At 38.9% G+C, this 13,884-nt stretch overlaps 1 protein-coding gene across 1 annotated transcript in view; it reads left to right on the top strand.

Annotated features, from left to right (window-relative positions):
* Positions 1–13,884, top strand: part of RNF217 (ring finger protein 217) — a 93,326-nt gene that overhangs the window by 69,919 nt on the left and 9,523 nt on the right. The window contains exon 4 of the mRNA XM_015423827.1: positions 6,998–7,199. Within this exon, the coding sequence (XP_015279313.1) occupies positions 6,998–7,199 (202 nt within the window). The remainder of the gene's footprint in view (positions 1–6,997; positions 7,200–13,884) is intronic.

The following is a 13,884-nucleotide window of genomic DNA, read 5'->3' as shown; positions in this document are numbered from 1 at the left end:
CTTTGGTGAACCTAGACTGTAATTGCACATTCTCCCACTATGTAAGTTCTATATTCATTTCTCATAGATTCTCAAGTGGTTTTAAATCATTAGTCTTGTATAATGTTTCATAAGTAGCTTTTTTATTTTCCGACATCAAAGTAGGCTTTGTGAAGGCCTCAAGAGGTGAGACCCATCCTGGTATTTTTGAATAAAATCTTTCTTTTATTTTCCTCCATATTTTTATTAAAGGTAAAGGTTCCCTTGCTCGAAAGCCAGTCGAATCCGACTCGGTACTCATCTCCGTTTCAAAGCCGAAGAGCCAGCGCTGTCAGAAGACGTTTCCATGGTCATGTGGTCGGCATGACTAAACACCAAGGCGCACGGAACGCTATTACCTTCCCACCAAAGTGGTTTTTTTTTTGCAATTTCTTGCTTTCAAACTGCTAGGTTGGCAGGAGCTGGAACTAGAGATGGGAGCTCACTCCGTCTTGCAGCACCCGGGTCTCGAACTGCTGAACTACTGACCTTCCACAGCCTGCAGTTCAGCGTCTTAACCACTTGAGCCACCGCAGCTCCTTTTTAAAATTTTTAAAATTTTTTTAAATTTATTTATTTATTTTAATTAGGGCCCCTCTAATTGCATGGTTATGAAAGTTTGAGCGAATTTTATCTTTATCATACCATACATAGGCGTGCCAACCCATATATAAGTCATGGCCCTCTAAATATAGCAATCTTTTATCTTCTAACATTATCCAGTCTCCAATCCACCCCATAGCTGAGTCTTGATAATAAAGTAACCAGTTTGGCACGCCAAAACCACCTCTTTCTTTTTTATCTTGAAGAAGTTTCCATCTAATACGTGCTCTTTTACCATGCCATATAAATTTTCTTGTATGTTTATCCAATTCTTGGAAGAAGTTATTGTTTTTTAAAATTGGTAGGTTTTGTGTCAAAAATAAGAAACGTGGAAGAATGTTCATCTTAAACGTAGCAATTCTACCCATAAAAGAAAGTTGTAAATCATGCCATTTCTGAAGATCTTTTTAAATATTATCTAGTCATTTTTATTTTATTTTATTTTATTTTAATCCCCTGAAAACAGGGTAGCTTTATTAATTTTTGTTACACCTACGTGACTACAGAAAAGAAAAGAAAGGAAAAGGGGGGGAAAGGGAGGGGGAGGGGAAAGGGAAAAAAATAACAAACTAAAATAACAAACCCCGGAATACAAACAGTACAAAAGAAAATAAACCCACACTATAACTAAAAACCCAAGAAAGGAAGGTCATTAACAGTTAGTATACAGTTAGTCATTAAAAAATTAAAGCTTTCGTTTAAGTCAATGAATTAGGGAGATTAGTGAGTACATTTTAGTAAATGTCTAATTTCTTCTCAGTATGCACAAAGACTTCATCCAGTTCATTCATAAATCTTTTAGATCATAAGAGCTACTTGGCAACTCTTAGCCGCAAATCATATGCCTCTCTGGCCGTGCCTCCTTCTGCTCCTACTAGGTCTCCGTCCGTCTCATCCAGGCTGGTTGCCTGGCCTCCACCGTCTTGTCATTTTTATAGTTATATTCAAAGAATGTATTATTTTTATTTGAAAGTAGAACACCTAAATCTTGTTGACCACCTCGATACCTGAATGTATCTGTATCTTGATATTCAAATCTTGTGAGCAGTTTTTGGTCATAATCTTAGTTTTTTCTACATTTATTTTAAGTCCTGCTACAGAACCATATTCGGATAATACATCAAGCAAATGTGAAATAGAAACTATTGGATCTTCCAGAATAAATACCAGGTCCTCAGCGAAAGCTTGAAGTTTAAATTCTTCTCCTTTAACTTTAAGGCCTTTTGTGTTTATATTATCTCTTACCAAATCATTTAAAGTTTCCAGTGCAAAGATAAATAGTAAAGGTAACAATGGACAGCCTTGCCGTGTTCCTTTCTGAATAGATATACTTTGTGTTAAAGCTCCATTAACTATTATCTTTGCAAATTGTTCTTTATATATAGACATTATCATCGTCATGAAACTATTGCCACAATCCCAAAGTTCCAGTTTACATCTTAAAAATTCCCAGGTTACATTATCAAAGGCCTTCTCTGCATCCAAAAAAATCAAAGCTAATTGTCTTTCAGGGTGTTGCTCATAGAATTCTAATGTATTTATAACCGTTCTTATGTTATTCTTTAACTGTCTTTTCGGGAGAAAGCCTGCCTTGTCTTGGTGTATAACCTGTAAAAGTATCTTCTTAAAGCGAGTGGCTATGATTGTTTCAAAGATCTTATAATCAACATTTAAAAGCGAAATAGGTCTATAGTTATGGATTTCTTTATCATCGGTATTAGGTTTATATATGAGTGTGATCAGTGCTTCATTCCATGAATTGGGCAAATCTCCTGTTATTGTAATGTTATGGAGCAAATTCATAAAAGACATGAGAATTTCATCACCAAGCTTTTGATAAACTTCTGCTGTAATACCATCCGGACCTATTTCATTGTAGTTTTTAAAAAATGCAAATAAAAAAATCCCCTACGGGGGGGCAAAAAAAAAAAAAAGGCGCAGGAATGTTACGGCCGGCTGGAGAAGTCGGTGCAGGGCCAGCTGGCTAGAGGCAGGGTGCAGCACGACAGAATTGATACAAATAATTACTTTTTAAAAAGTTTTCTAAAAGAGATTTTTTGTGGGGCATGACTGTAAATTTAGGGGGTAGGCCCCAAGATGCGGCACCGTAGGTAAGGACCCACTTTCCAACCTTCGATGTGTTCTTGTCCCATACAGAGCCAGATTCTGACCTATGTGGTTTGAGGACCCTAGGAAAGAACTGGACCCCATAAATAATGAAGAGTTGTGCTGACTTTCATCATTGTCACTAGATCTATGCATTGCCGTGTGTGGTATGCTGCTATGGGAAATGTTTTCTCTTTTTCACTGGAGGACTGAAGTCTTGACCTGTTTTTAAAAGTAAAACTTTTGAAGTATTTTGTGTGGGCTACTAGGGAGTTCATTATAAGAGGAATTTTTGGATAACAAAATGATTAAAAAATTTTAAAACACCTTAATTGAGACCCAAAAAAAATTTTTTTAACCACTTTGAATGTATGGAAACGCATGTCGCATTTTAAAAAATTATTCAATATTTTAATATTTCACTTCATCTTTAGTCAGTATTATTCAAGATGTAATATTGTTGGTGTAATACGTCAGAAGTCTCAGGCAGGAGAGCCAGATTTCATGGTGAGTTTGATTAGGTTCTTGGAGAAAAGAAAAGAAAAAACTGAAGTGTCACTGGGACTGAAACCCTATGGTCCTTACTTGGCCACAAGTATATCGAACTGTGTGCTGCATAGGATTGAACTGTATGGGTGGATCCTGTGGGCAAGATTTGCACATGCAAGGGGTGAAGGGAGTTTTTGCTGATTTTTCAACCTGCAGTGGCAGCCTAACACCCCCTCAGAGTGCTCCTGGGGTCCCCTTTTCCCTCAAAGAAGTGTTTCAGGGGGCATTTTGGTCTAGAGCAGGAGAGGGGATAAGACTTTGTGTTTTGTTCACAGAATTTAAATAGTATTAAACCCTGTATCTTGTAGCATCCTGTGCTGTGAGCCCCAGGCAACGTATAAATTTGGGAGAAGAGCAATGCTTTGATGTTGAAAGAAGGGATGAATAGTTCATGTATGATCACAAGTGATCAGAGAATAAATACTTGGGGAAAGATTTTTTTTTTTAAAGTTCAGTATTGCTGAAACAGAATATGTTGGAAGAGCAATATGCTTCTATTAGCAGTCAAATGAAAATGGGAATATGATTTAGCAAAAATTTCATTGACTTCTGTTAATGTTAATGAGGGTCACAGTACAGTTTCAAAAGCAAATGGGTATTGTAGTGAAGCAGAATTATTTTGAAGAATGCAGGCATGTACCTCAATCTTCTTACACCTCTCTGTAAAATGCTGCTCGTGTTTGTCTTTTCTCTGTGATTGCAAACATCATTTTTTTAAAATGTAGCTTAGGTTCCAGAAAGCTCCATACAAGTACATGCAGAAACTAAGCTTGTATTTATGTGTGCATATTATTTCCCTGTTATTCTTTTCTGTTGTCTGTGCCCTCTGTTAAAACTTGACTACTTCAGCAGAAATGAAAATTTTAAAACCAAGGGGAACAAATATCTGCCTGTTTTTCCCCCCCTAAAGACAGCAATGAAAGGGAACAGAAAGGTAAAGAAAATTAATTGTAATGCACTATGAAACATGGTACTGTTTTATACATCAGTGGAGTTTAGGTTCTGTTTAGTAGGCTACATCGTGCAGTGCCTACTAATCAAATTGTAGTTTTTGTCAGATGGGAAAGTAGTGGTGGTTAAGTTAAAATACAAACCATTAATATTGTGGTAAAGTATGGATGTTTTTCTTATATGATCTTAAAACTAAAAGACAGAACCAGTTTCCTCTCCATATAGCCAGCACTAGCTAGATACAGTATAGAACCCACAGCACCAGCTTGCCAGAAGGTACAGTTGAGTACCAGCAACAAGCAGTTTTCTGCAAGTACCTCTTGGAAGACCACTCATAACTTCTTCAAACTAAGGCTCAAACTGCACATTATGATTTTCAACGTGTGGTGCCTAGGTCAGGATCTATGATGTGATCTTCTTTTTTTTAAAATGAATTTATTTTGAGTTTTCCAACTTTACATATAATCACGTTACAATTTCATACATTGGGGGGTTAAGTCAACGTCTTTCTTTGTACCATTTTATGGCTTTTTGCCATTTCAAGTTAAATTGTTCTTCTGTTTTACCCGCCAAAAACATATTAAGCTTGTCCATCTCAGTTACTTCATAAAGAATATTGGTCAAATCATCCTTACTCGGTAATTTATCAGATTTCCAATTTTTAGCAATAGAAATCCTGGACATCTTGACTGACGCTCACATAACAGCTGTGAAAAAACTCATTTCCCAAGTGGAAGAGCCCTGGTTTAGATTGGGACCACAGTGCGTTTCCACAGAAGGGGTTCTACTTTCCCCCTGAGCCATTTTCCTAACCCAGAACAGCTTGTGGGGGGGTGCTGTTTGCCCTACTGTGGCACCGCATGTGTAACTGAATTGGAAATTAGCTCCCTCACAGCTGACGTGTCACTCTGGGGACTGGATACAACACTTTAAAAATTGTAATGTGTAATGTTGACCTAAGATTGGATTTAGGACTGGTAAAGGTAAAGGTAAAGGTCCCCTTGCTCGAAAGCCAGCCGAATCCGACTCTAGGGTTGCGGTGCTCATCTCCGTTTCAAAGCCGAAGAGCCAGCGCTGTCCGAAGACGTTTCCGTGGTCATGTGGCCGGCATGACTAAACACCAAGGCGCACGGAACGCTGTTACCTTCCCACCGAAGTGGTACCTGTTAATCTACTTGCAATTTCTTGCTTTCGAACTGCTAGGTTGGCAGGAGCTGGAGCTAGAGATGGGAGCTCACTCCATCATGCCGCACCTGGGTCTCGAACTGCTGAACTACCGTCCTTCCATAGCCTGCAGTTCAGCGTCTTAACCACTTGAGCCACCGCAGCTCCTTTAGGACTGGAGACTGAGTTAAACTTCAGAATAGCACTGAACCATGAGTAATGAATGAACATTACACATAGGGAGTATCATTGTACTTGTAGACAAAAACAGCTATATGATGTTTCCAGTCATCTAAAGAATAAATATTTCACCAATACTACGATTAAGTGACTTTCTCTAATCAGAATAATTTCTGAAAGACCATTTCTGGTGTTACTTTGTAGTAGTGGTAGTGGTAAAACAGAATTTGAGTCCAGTAGCACCAAAGACCAACAAAATTTTACAGATCTGAACTTTGACTCATGAAGTTTATACCCTGGCTCAAATTTTATTTTGAAAGGAGCAGTAACTTCCAGTTCTAAACTTTCCTTTTAATTTCCATGGACTTCAGTGAACTGATGAAACAAGATTGTATCTTTTGGATTGTAAGTCTGTAGGCAATACCTGTTCAATCTTGTTCCTATAGAGTGCTTTGAGTGTAATAGGCCACTACTATAAAGATAAAGCATAATGATAAAACAAGTTTATCTACTTTTTAACATAACTTGTTCGCTGATTAAGTGTGTTTATTTCAAAACATAGGCCATTTTTTCATGTACTCCAGAAGATGGAGGAAGTTGAAGCAGGCAAGGGGATTTTACTGTTGAACCTGTCTGTGATATATAGGAATTGTAATTGCCTAATACTGTTGGTTGTCTTGGTTATCTATTAAATTAGTTGAAATCATTTTGAGGGACTAAAAAGTAATTAATATTTTAAATATTAAAAAGCATCTAAAAGATAATATTGTGGGAAAACAACTGTTTATGAATCTCACCCATGCTTTAGAAACTCATGACATAATTGGTCGTGGACTTGGATCCTATGAACCACAAGTTCTCAAGGAAATTGATCTTTCATTCCTCTGCATCTGCCAGTATCCTACTGAAAATACTGGATAGATTTTAATGGGGATAGATTTTTAATCGTTTTATATTTTAAAGATTATTTATTGTATTGTTTTTATTGGGTGCATTTTATATGCTGTTAGCTGCCTTGAGTCCCGTTAAGGGGAGAGGGAGAAGCATATAAATTTGATAAATAAATAAATACAAGTTGGGATGCTGGGAGCTTGGGGGAACCAACAGGGCAAGGCAGGGGCTGCAGTGGGAAGTTTCCCCCCTTCCCTCTTTCATGGATGCAGCAGTTTGTTCTGCTGAGCTTACTCTGCCAGAGGAAGAGGAAAGTGGGGCAGTCTCACCCAATTCCTCCTCCCTGCTCGTGGAGGAAAAGATAAAGAAGCATCTTCTGCTTATAGCATGTAGGATTCAAGCCATTAATGGTATCCTTTTTCTTGGAACCATATTAATTACTTCTTTATAAGAAAACTTAACTAAACGTAGTGTAGAAGGAACTTAAGAGCTAACCTTTTCTCTTTTTCCTCCCTTCCTAATTTTGCTTATAAAGATCCACATCCAGAGAACAGAAGGATGTGACCACATGACTTGTTCACAGTGTAACACTAATTTCTGTTACCGCTGCGGAGAGAGATATCGCCAACTCCGTTTCTTTGGAGATCACACATCAAACCTCAGTATATTTGGATGCAAATACCGCTACCTCCCTGAGAGACCACATTTAAGGAGATTAGTGCGAGGCTCTGTCTGTGGTGAGTGGATGAGAATACATTACTGAGAAATATTTTTACGAAATGATCACTAGATGATCAATGAACTATCCATCCTCTGTAAATTACAAATTATAAACAGCCTGAAAAATCTGGAATGTAGCATTTTTTCATGGATTTGAATGGGTTGTTGAAGGTTCTTCATCAAAATGGAAAATTGGAAGTATTGTATGGGAATTGTGACTGGCAGTTGATAAATTTCGTAATGGTAGGAATTTATTATCAAAAGTTTGTTGTCACCAAGCTTCATAATTCTAAACAAATCCAGTTGTACAAAGATGATGTGTACTTTGTATCAGACTTGCAAGTGGCTTTTCTCTGCTTTTCTAAGTGCGGTAAAAAATTATTTCCAAGCAAGTCAATATTGTCCCAGACTTTTTCAGCTTGGAACAGGGGCCCAAACCGATGTGAAAACTTCCATAAATACCAAACTTGCCCTGTGTAAACACTCTACATGCAGCTTATTAACTGAGCATAGGATAGAGCTGTTTAAAAGGGCTAGAGAATCACAAAAAATAGTTGAAAATAAAAAGAGCATTTTGAAAGAGACCCAGTAAATAGCTCTACAGGCTAGAAGTCCTCCCCATCGGAAACTTTCTTACCACAATAGTGGGCCACCTAGTGGAGAAACCATTACAGAAGGGCCGTGGCTCTACCTTGCATTCAGAAGGTTTCAGGTTCCATCCTGGCATTAATGAAAGGATCTCAAGTAGGAGATGTTGAGAAAGTTCTCCAGACCCTCAGAAAAAGGTTAGGGCCCTATTCACATGTTATGCATAAGCATAAATCTTAACGTAACATAGTAAGGCTGCGATCACACACACTAATTAGTCCACTTTCAGTCCACTTTCAATGCACTTCCAACTGGATTTTGCCAATTCACACAGTTTGAAAGTGCACTGAAAGGGGGTTATTTAGGGTGTTTGATCGCAGCCTAAATCATACTAAATTACATAGTAGGATCCTAGCTTCAGTAAGCTAAACCCAGTAGCATAGACCACAATCTCTATTAATTTACGTAAGTAACTTTGCAAATCATTTAGTGTACTGCAACCCTCTTGCCTGTTCAGAAAACCTCTTGAATAATTCCATACCTCATAGATTGTGGAAAGCCAGGAGAGTGGGGGACTTCCCTACCTTTTCAGGCAGGCTATTCCATAAAGTGTGGGCCGCTATGGAGAAGGCACATGCACGGGCAGTTGTTGATTTTGCCCATTTGCAGCTTTAATTAACCTTAGATTTTTAATCAGAGTAACCATACATGTAGTATCTCTTTATCCTGATTTAATATGAAATCTGAACTTAATACAAATGTATAAAGTCTGCACGTGTAGAATGTTAAAAGTGAATCGAGACCATCTACTAAATTTCTTGAAATAAAGACTGTTTTTCCTGTAATTATTTTGTACATCAAAAAACAATTTAACATCTTGAGATTTAGATGATGTGTATTTATTAATGTGGATCAGGGATTAGCAAGTCATCACAACTACTACGGTCCCTGATATGCCATCCTATATATCATCCAGCAAAGGAGTTGTGTACTCCTAGACCGATTCCACAAAAGCAGTTGTTCCTCCCTTGGTCTCCCGTTTCCCCTGGTTGTAGTGTTCAGTTTCCCACTATTTGCTGCGTGGCTGCATTTTGACCCGCATCTCCCTCTGATTTCCCCCGCATATTCTTGATCCTAAAAAAATAAGGGTCAAGAAGACACATGGGAAATTGGGGGGAGATGTGGGTCAAAATGCAGCCACACAGCAAATACTGGGAAACTGAGCGCTACAACCGGGGGAAATGGGAGACCGAGGGTGCAGAATCGACCAATTCTGTTTTTTGTCTCTGAATTACCTTTCAAATGTGGAATGTTTATGTCTATACTAATTTTTATTCATTTGATTCATTTATACCCTGCCTTTCTCCATAATGGTGAGCCAAAATGGCTTATGTTATTCTCCTGTCTGCCATTTTATCCTCACACCAGTCCTATGAAGTAGGTTAGGCTGAGAGAATGTGAGAGGCCCAAGGTCACACAGCGAGCTTCCATGGCACAGGAGGGGTTTTGAACCTGTGTCTTACAGACTCTTAACCACTGTGTGCACTCTTAACCACTATAGCACACTTGCTCTCAATAAAATAGGGGAGGTATTTACAGTACACTTCTAAGCAGTTACATCCTTTTAAGCCAGTTGACTTCAATGAGCTTTGAAGGGTGTGTCTCTGCTTAGGACTGGACCATCAGTCTCATCGAGAAGCAGTATTTTGCTATGGGTGCTAACAGTCCTTTTTTATGTACAGTTCTTGATACTTACAAGCCTTATCCTCTTGTGTGTTATTTGGAGGAAAGTTCTGCTTTGTTCAGTGGGGCTTTCCTTCCAAATAAGTGAAATTGCAGCCTTAGTTTGATTAAAACCATCTTGGTACACTTGGAAACCACATACAAATTGATCTCATGCCTCTAAGCAAATATTCTGTGTGCACATGGCCTGCATGAGCACCGTTTTAGATTATCCTCCTGGGTTTTATAAAAGTTCTGTCTGCTTACAAATCAGTTTGTTTTAATTGCTTTAGCAAGCCCAATTATTATGCGTGCTTGGTCAGGAATGCCAGGATGGGAAATGATTTAAATAATGTATTTAAATCAGATTTTTTTCCCATAATAATAATATCAATCCATCCATTAGGCCAAGCACCTATTACTTGCTTTTGAAACTGGAATTGTAACATTGATCTTGGTAGTAAATTGAATTGAAAGATAATTCTGATCTGAAAAAGTGGCCTGCTTCTTTGTATTTCCTTGATGTATGAGCAGGTTTGTACTCACTATTCCTTACTTGGCACATTTCTTTTGGAGAAAGCAATTGAGCATGAAATGTTAGGATGAATCAGCCATAGAAATGTAAATATGGATTTCCTGTGTGTGGTTTGGAACACAATATCTAAAGGAGAACTAAGGGATTTCCTTAGGGAGTTTATTAAATTATAAGCATATTAGTGGAGCCAAATCTTTGATACTGTGCTTAATTTTTCTGTACTATTTTGAATCAGCACTTAGTTTTTTCCATGGGTTCTAATAAATGATAGAAATAGGGAAGAAAGGAGAATTTTGAACATACTATTAATATTCAATCTGTGAAAAAGACAGTGGTGGGATTTTTTTAAAATACATTTGTGGTAATTATTAGGGCATTAGCTATGGGATATTGGTTTATTTAGTAAATAATACTATAAAAGCTGCTATCATAGCTGTGCTGGCCCTTCCATTGCTGTACTGTTAACAAAAACATAGAATCTGTAGGTATAAAATTCATTTTTCTAAATTAGAAGAATGCACAGTGTCACTGCAGAATATCAAAAAATAAAACTCAATTTCCATCCTGTGGCCCTTCTATCAAGACGTCTTTATTAATGAGGAACATAAAACAAAGCAGCAAGCACTGTTGAAAACAATTAGACCCGGAATAAAGTAAAACTCTAAATCTATTTATTTTTTATTTTTTGGCCCCCTGGAGGGGATTTTTAATTGCATTTTTTAATAGACTACAAACTACAACGAAAAATTGGGAAGGGGTAACTACATCTAGGGAGAAAGGAAAGAAAACCACTAAAAACTAAAACTCTAAGAATAGGAGATCATAACAACAGCTTATATAAATGTTAATCTTAAATTGCTAGTATTACTTTGAACATAGTCGGTTATGCTAAATTATTTATCTTTTTATCCATTGATTTAACTGTTTAGGAGAATCCTTAGAGCATCCCATAATAAAACTAAAGTTTTAAGGCACAATCCTTAATTTATATGCACGGTTAGGGGCAGCTGCCCCCTTATCGGAAGCAGAGTCCTCGTCGGAAGACACCGAGTCCAATTTGCCACTGGATTTGCTGTCATCTTCTTCCTTCTCTTCCTCAGCTGTCTCTCCCAGCTGCAGTCTCAGGAACTCACGTGCTTTAGGAACAGAGTCAATCTTTTCTTTTTTATCGTGTACTTTGAAAATGACACTTTCTGGAATTAACCATCTGTAGGCAATGCTGTTTGTTTGTAGAAAAAGGATTAAGTCTTTATATTTCTTTCTCTTTTGCCTTATTTCAAATGGGATGTCTTTTAGAATCCTGATGATGTTGTCCTCGATTTTCAAGGGTGTTCCTGTAGTTGCTTTCAGGATAGAATCCCTCACATGCCTCTTCGAGAATCTGACCACTATTTCCCCAGGCAGATTATTCTTCTTGATATACACGAAATAGGACCTGTAGACCACATCCATTTTGCTTGCAAGATATTCCGCTTTCATATCTGTGACTGGGGCTAATGCTTCACTCAAGAGTTGCTTTAGATTCTCGCTTTTTAATTCTGGGACCCCTTGAAACCGGAGGACCAAATTTGCTTTCTCCATTTGCCGCTGTAAAAGTTGTGATTCTTCCGAAGTTTGCAAAACTGGGAATCAAGACAGTACTAATAGGCTCAGGAAGCTGAATGCGGTCCTAAACCTTTCTAGCAGCTAAAGATTTGTCAACCACAATCCTAATACTTCTAACATCTAACATAACAAATGTTGGCTTCTCCAGCTCATCCCATTATTTCTGGGTATCTTAAATCATTTTACCGACTGCTTCCTTCTTTCCCTCACCCAGGCTCCTAAATTGAAAGTATAACTGTGGCATCTGTGCTTTTGCCCCAAGTGTTCTCCTTACGTGCTACAGATTTATGCTTCTGGGCATACGGACAACTAGAAGTCATTTAGCACCACCACACTGTCCTCATTTCTTCAATATATTATCCTTATCCAGTTCAAAAGCTGTTTGCGCTCTTTCCTTTATATTATGCATCTTAATCTGTGTTGCAAACTTATATTGAATTTACTCAGAACTACATTTTAAAATACAGAATATATAGTTAGTTAGTTAGTTAGTTTGTTTGTTTGTTTGTTCGTTCGTTCATTCAACCGTGCAGCCAGGAACAAATGCCAGCAATTAACTCTTTTCCAGCTTTTGCACCTTTTTCTTTACTTTTTTAGTGTTGGCGTCCATTTCCTTCACCTTCTCAGCCGCTTGTGCCGTTATTTTTAAAGTCTGAGTCAGTTGGAGCTGCTGAGTTGTCAGCTGTTGTTTGATGTTAGTCATCTGGTCCAGCAGAGGGTGCAAGGAATCTGCCAACATTTTGGAGAACTCAGTGACCTCTTCCGGTTGAGGGCTCATGGTCCCGGCTGGTTTCACTTTTGTTAGTTTGTCGTTCTCCGCCCTCTTCCCCGCCATCTTTATGGATTGTTTACTTTTGTGAAAACTTGCTAAAATCTCTGAAACTCGCCCATATGCCTATACACGCTCTGGTAAGTCTCTTAAAACAGATTTCAACGCTTTTTCTTCCACTCCCCCCTTGGTATATCGTTTTTTAAAAGCTCATGCGCATGGGAGGGGCCCCTCCCCCGCTCGCTTTTCTTGCCATTCCCGGGGGTAGCTTTCTTTTTTAAATTCTCGTATTCGCTTTAACCCGACTCACTGTTCATTGTTGGTCATACGACCTCGCTCGGAACATGTTTAAAACGCTTGATCTCTGACGCTTGTCCCGGTCAGCGGCTCTAGATCCATACGGACACTCAGCGGCAGGACTGTCAGGGCGGAGGAGCGGCTCAATTCCCCAGCATCGCGCTGGCGAAGAGGTCGCCCCTCAAAAGCCCCATGGCTAGGAGCCTTTTGCCAAGGCTCCAGGGGGGTGGCGACCCGTTGCCTCCGCTGGTGCGCAGATCACATCCCCGGGAGGGTTCTGATAAGAGTTAGTGAGGGAATGCGAAATAAAACCAAAAAGTCTTCACCTGCTTGCAGCAGGCATGGTAGAAGACTATTTAGCCACCTTTCACCTGCCTGAATTTGGGAGACCCTGAATTTTTCCAAACTTGGGCGTGTTCTGCCAGAGACTGCAGATCCTACTTATCACTTGGAAACAGGCAAAATGGAACTCTTTTGAATGTATAAAGCAGCATCTGATTTAAATTGAGTGAATTAAATAATGAAGCTTATGTTACATTATGAATTGTCCAGTGTACACAGAGACCAACAAGCTTATGAAACATGCTTCTTGGTAACTGTTCCTTTCACTGCTAAGATGTAGCATGACTATAGAAGCAGCATATCACTGGGCTTTGAAGGGTGAAATATAGTTTAGGGTGGGACTGTAAGTCTCATCCATTCTTTCTGTTCTTTGTCCTCTCACCAGTTTAGCAGTACAGACAAAAGCAGCAAGGATGATTAAGTGGTTGGAGCACCTTTTCTGTGAGGAAAGGTTGAAGAGCCTAGGGCTTTTCAGTTAAGACAAAAACACCACTAAGGGGCAACATGGTAGAGGTTTATAAAATTATGCACAGGTTAGAAAAGGTAGACAGAGAGAACTTTTTTCTCCCTCTCTCCAAATAATAGAAGGGGGTATCCAATGAATCCAAGGAGACCCAGCTGAGCTCTGAGCAGGAGCAGGAGACAGAGCTGGTAGAGGGGTGAGTGTTTTTTTACTTGCTTTCAGCTGAGGGGATTCAGCTGAGGATATTGTGTGGGAGGACTGTGTTTGGGAGTGTGTGAAAGCGATTAGAGTTGTTGCAGAGTCCTGGCTGTTTGAGAGAGGGAGAGGAAGGGGCATTGTTTGACTGTGATTGATTGTAATTCAGTATTTAAGAAAGCACCT

The sequence above is a fragment of the Gekko japonicus genome, unplaced genomic scaffold (assembly GCF_001447785.1).
Source record: "Gekko japonicus isolate JY-2015 unplaced genomic scaffold, Gekko_japonicus_V1.1 scaffold186, whole genome shotgun sequence".
Taxonomy (NCBI): domain Eukaryota; kingdom Metazoa; phylum Chordata; class Lepidosauria; order Squamata; family Gekkonidae; genus Gekko; species Gekko japonicus.
Note: the sequence above shows the minus strand (reverse complement) of the source record. Positions and strands in the feature narration are given on the sequence as shown.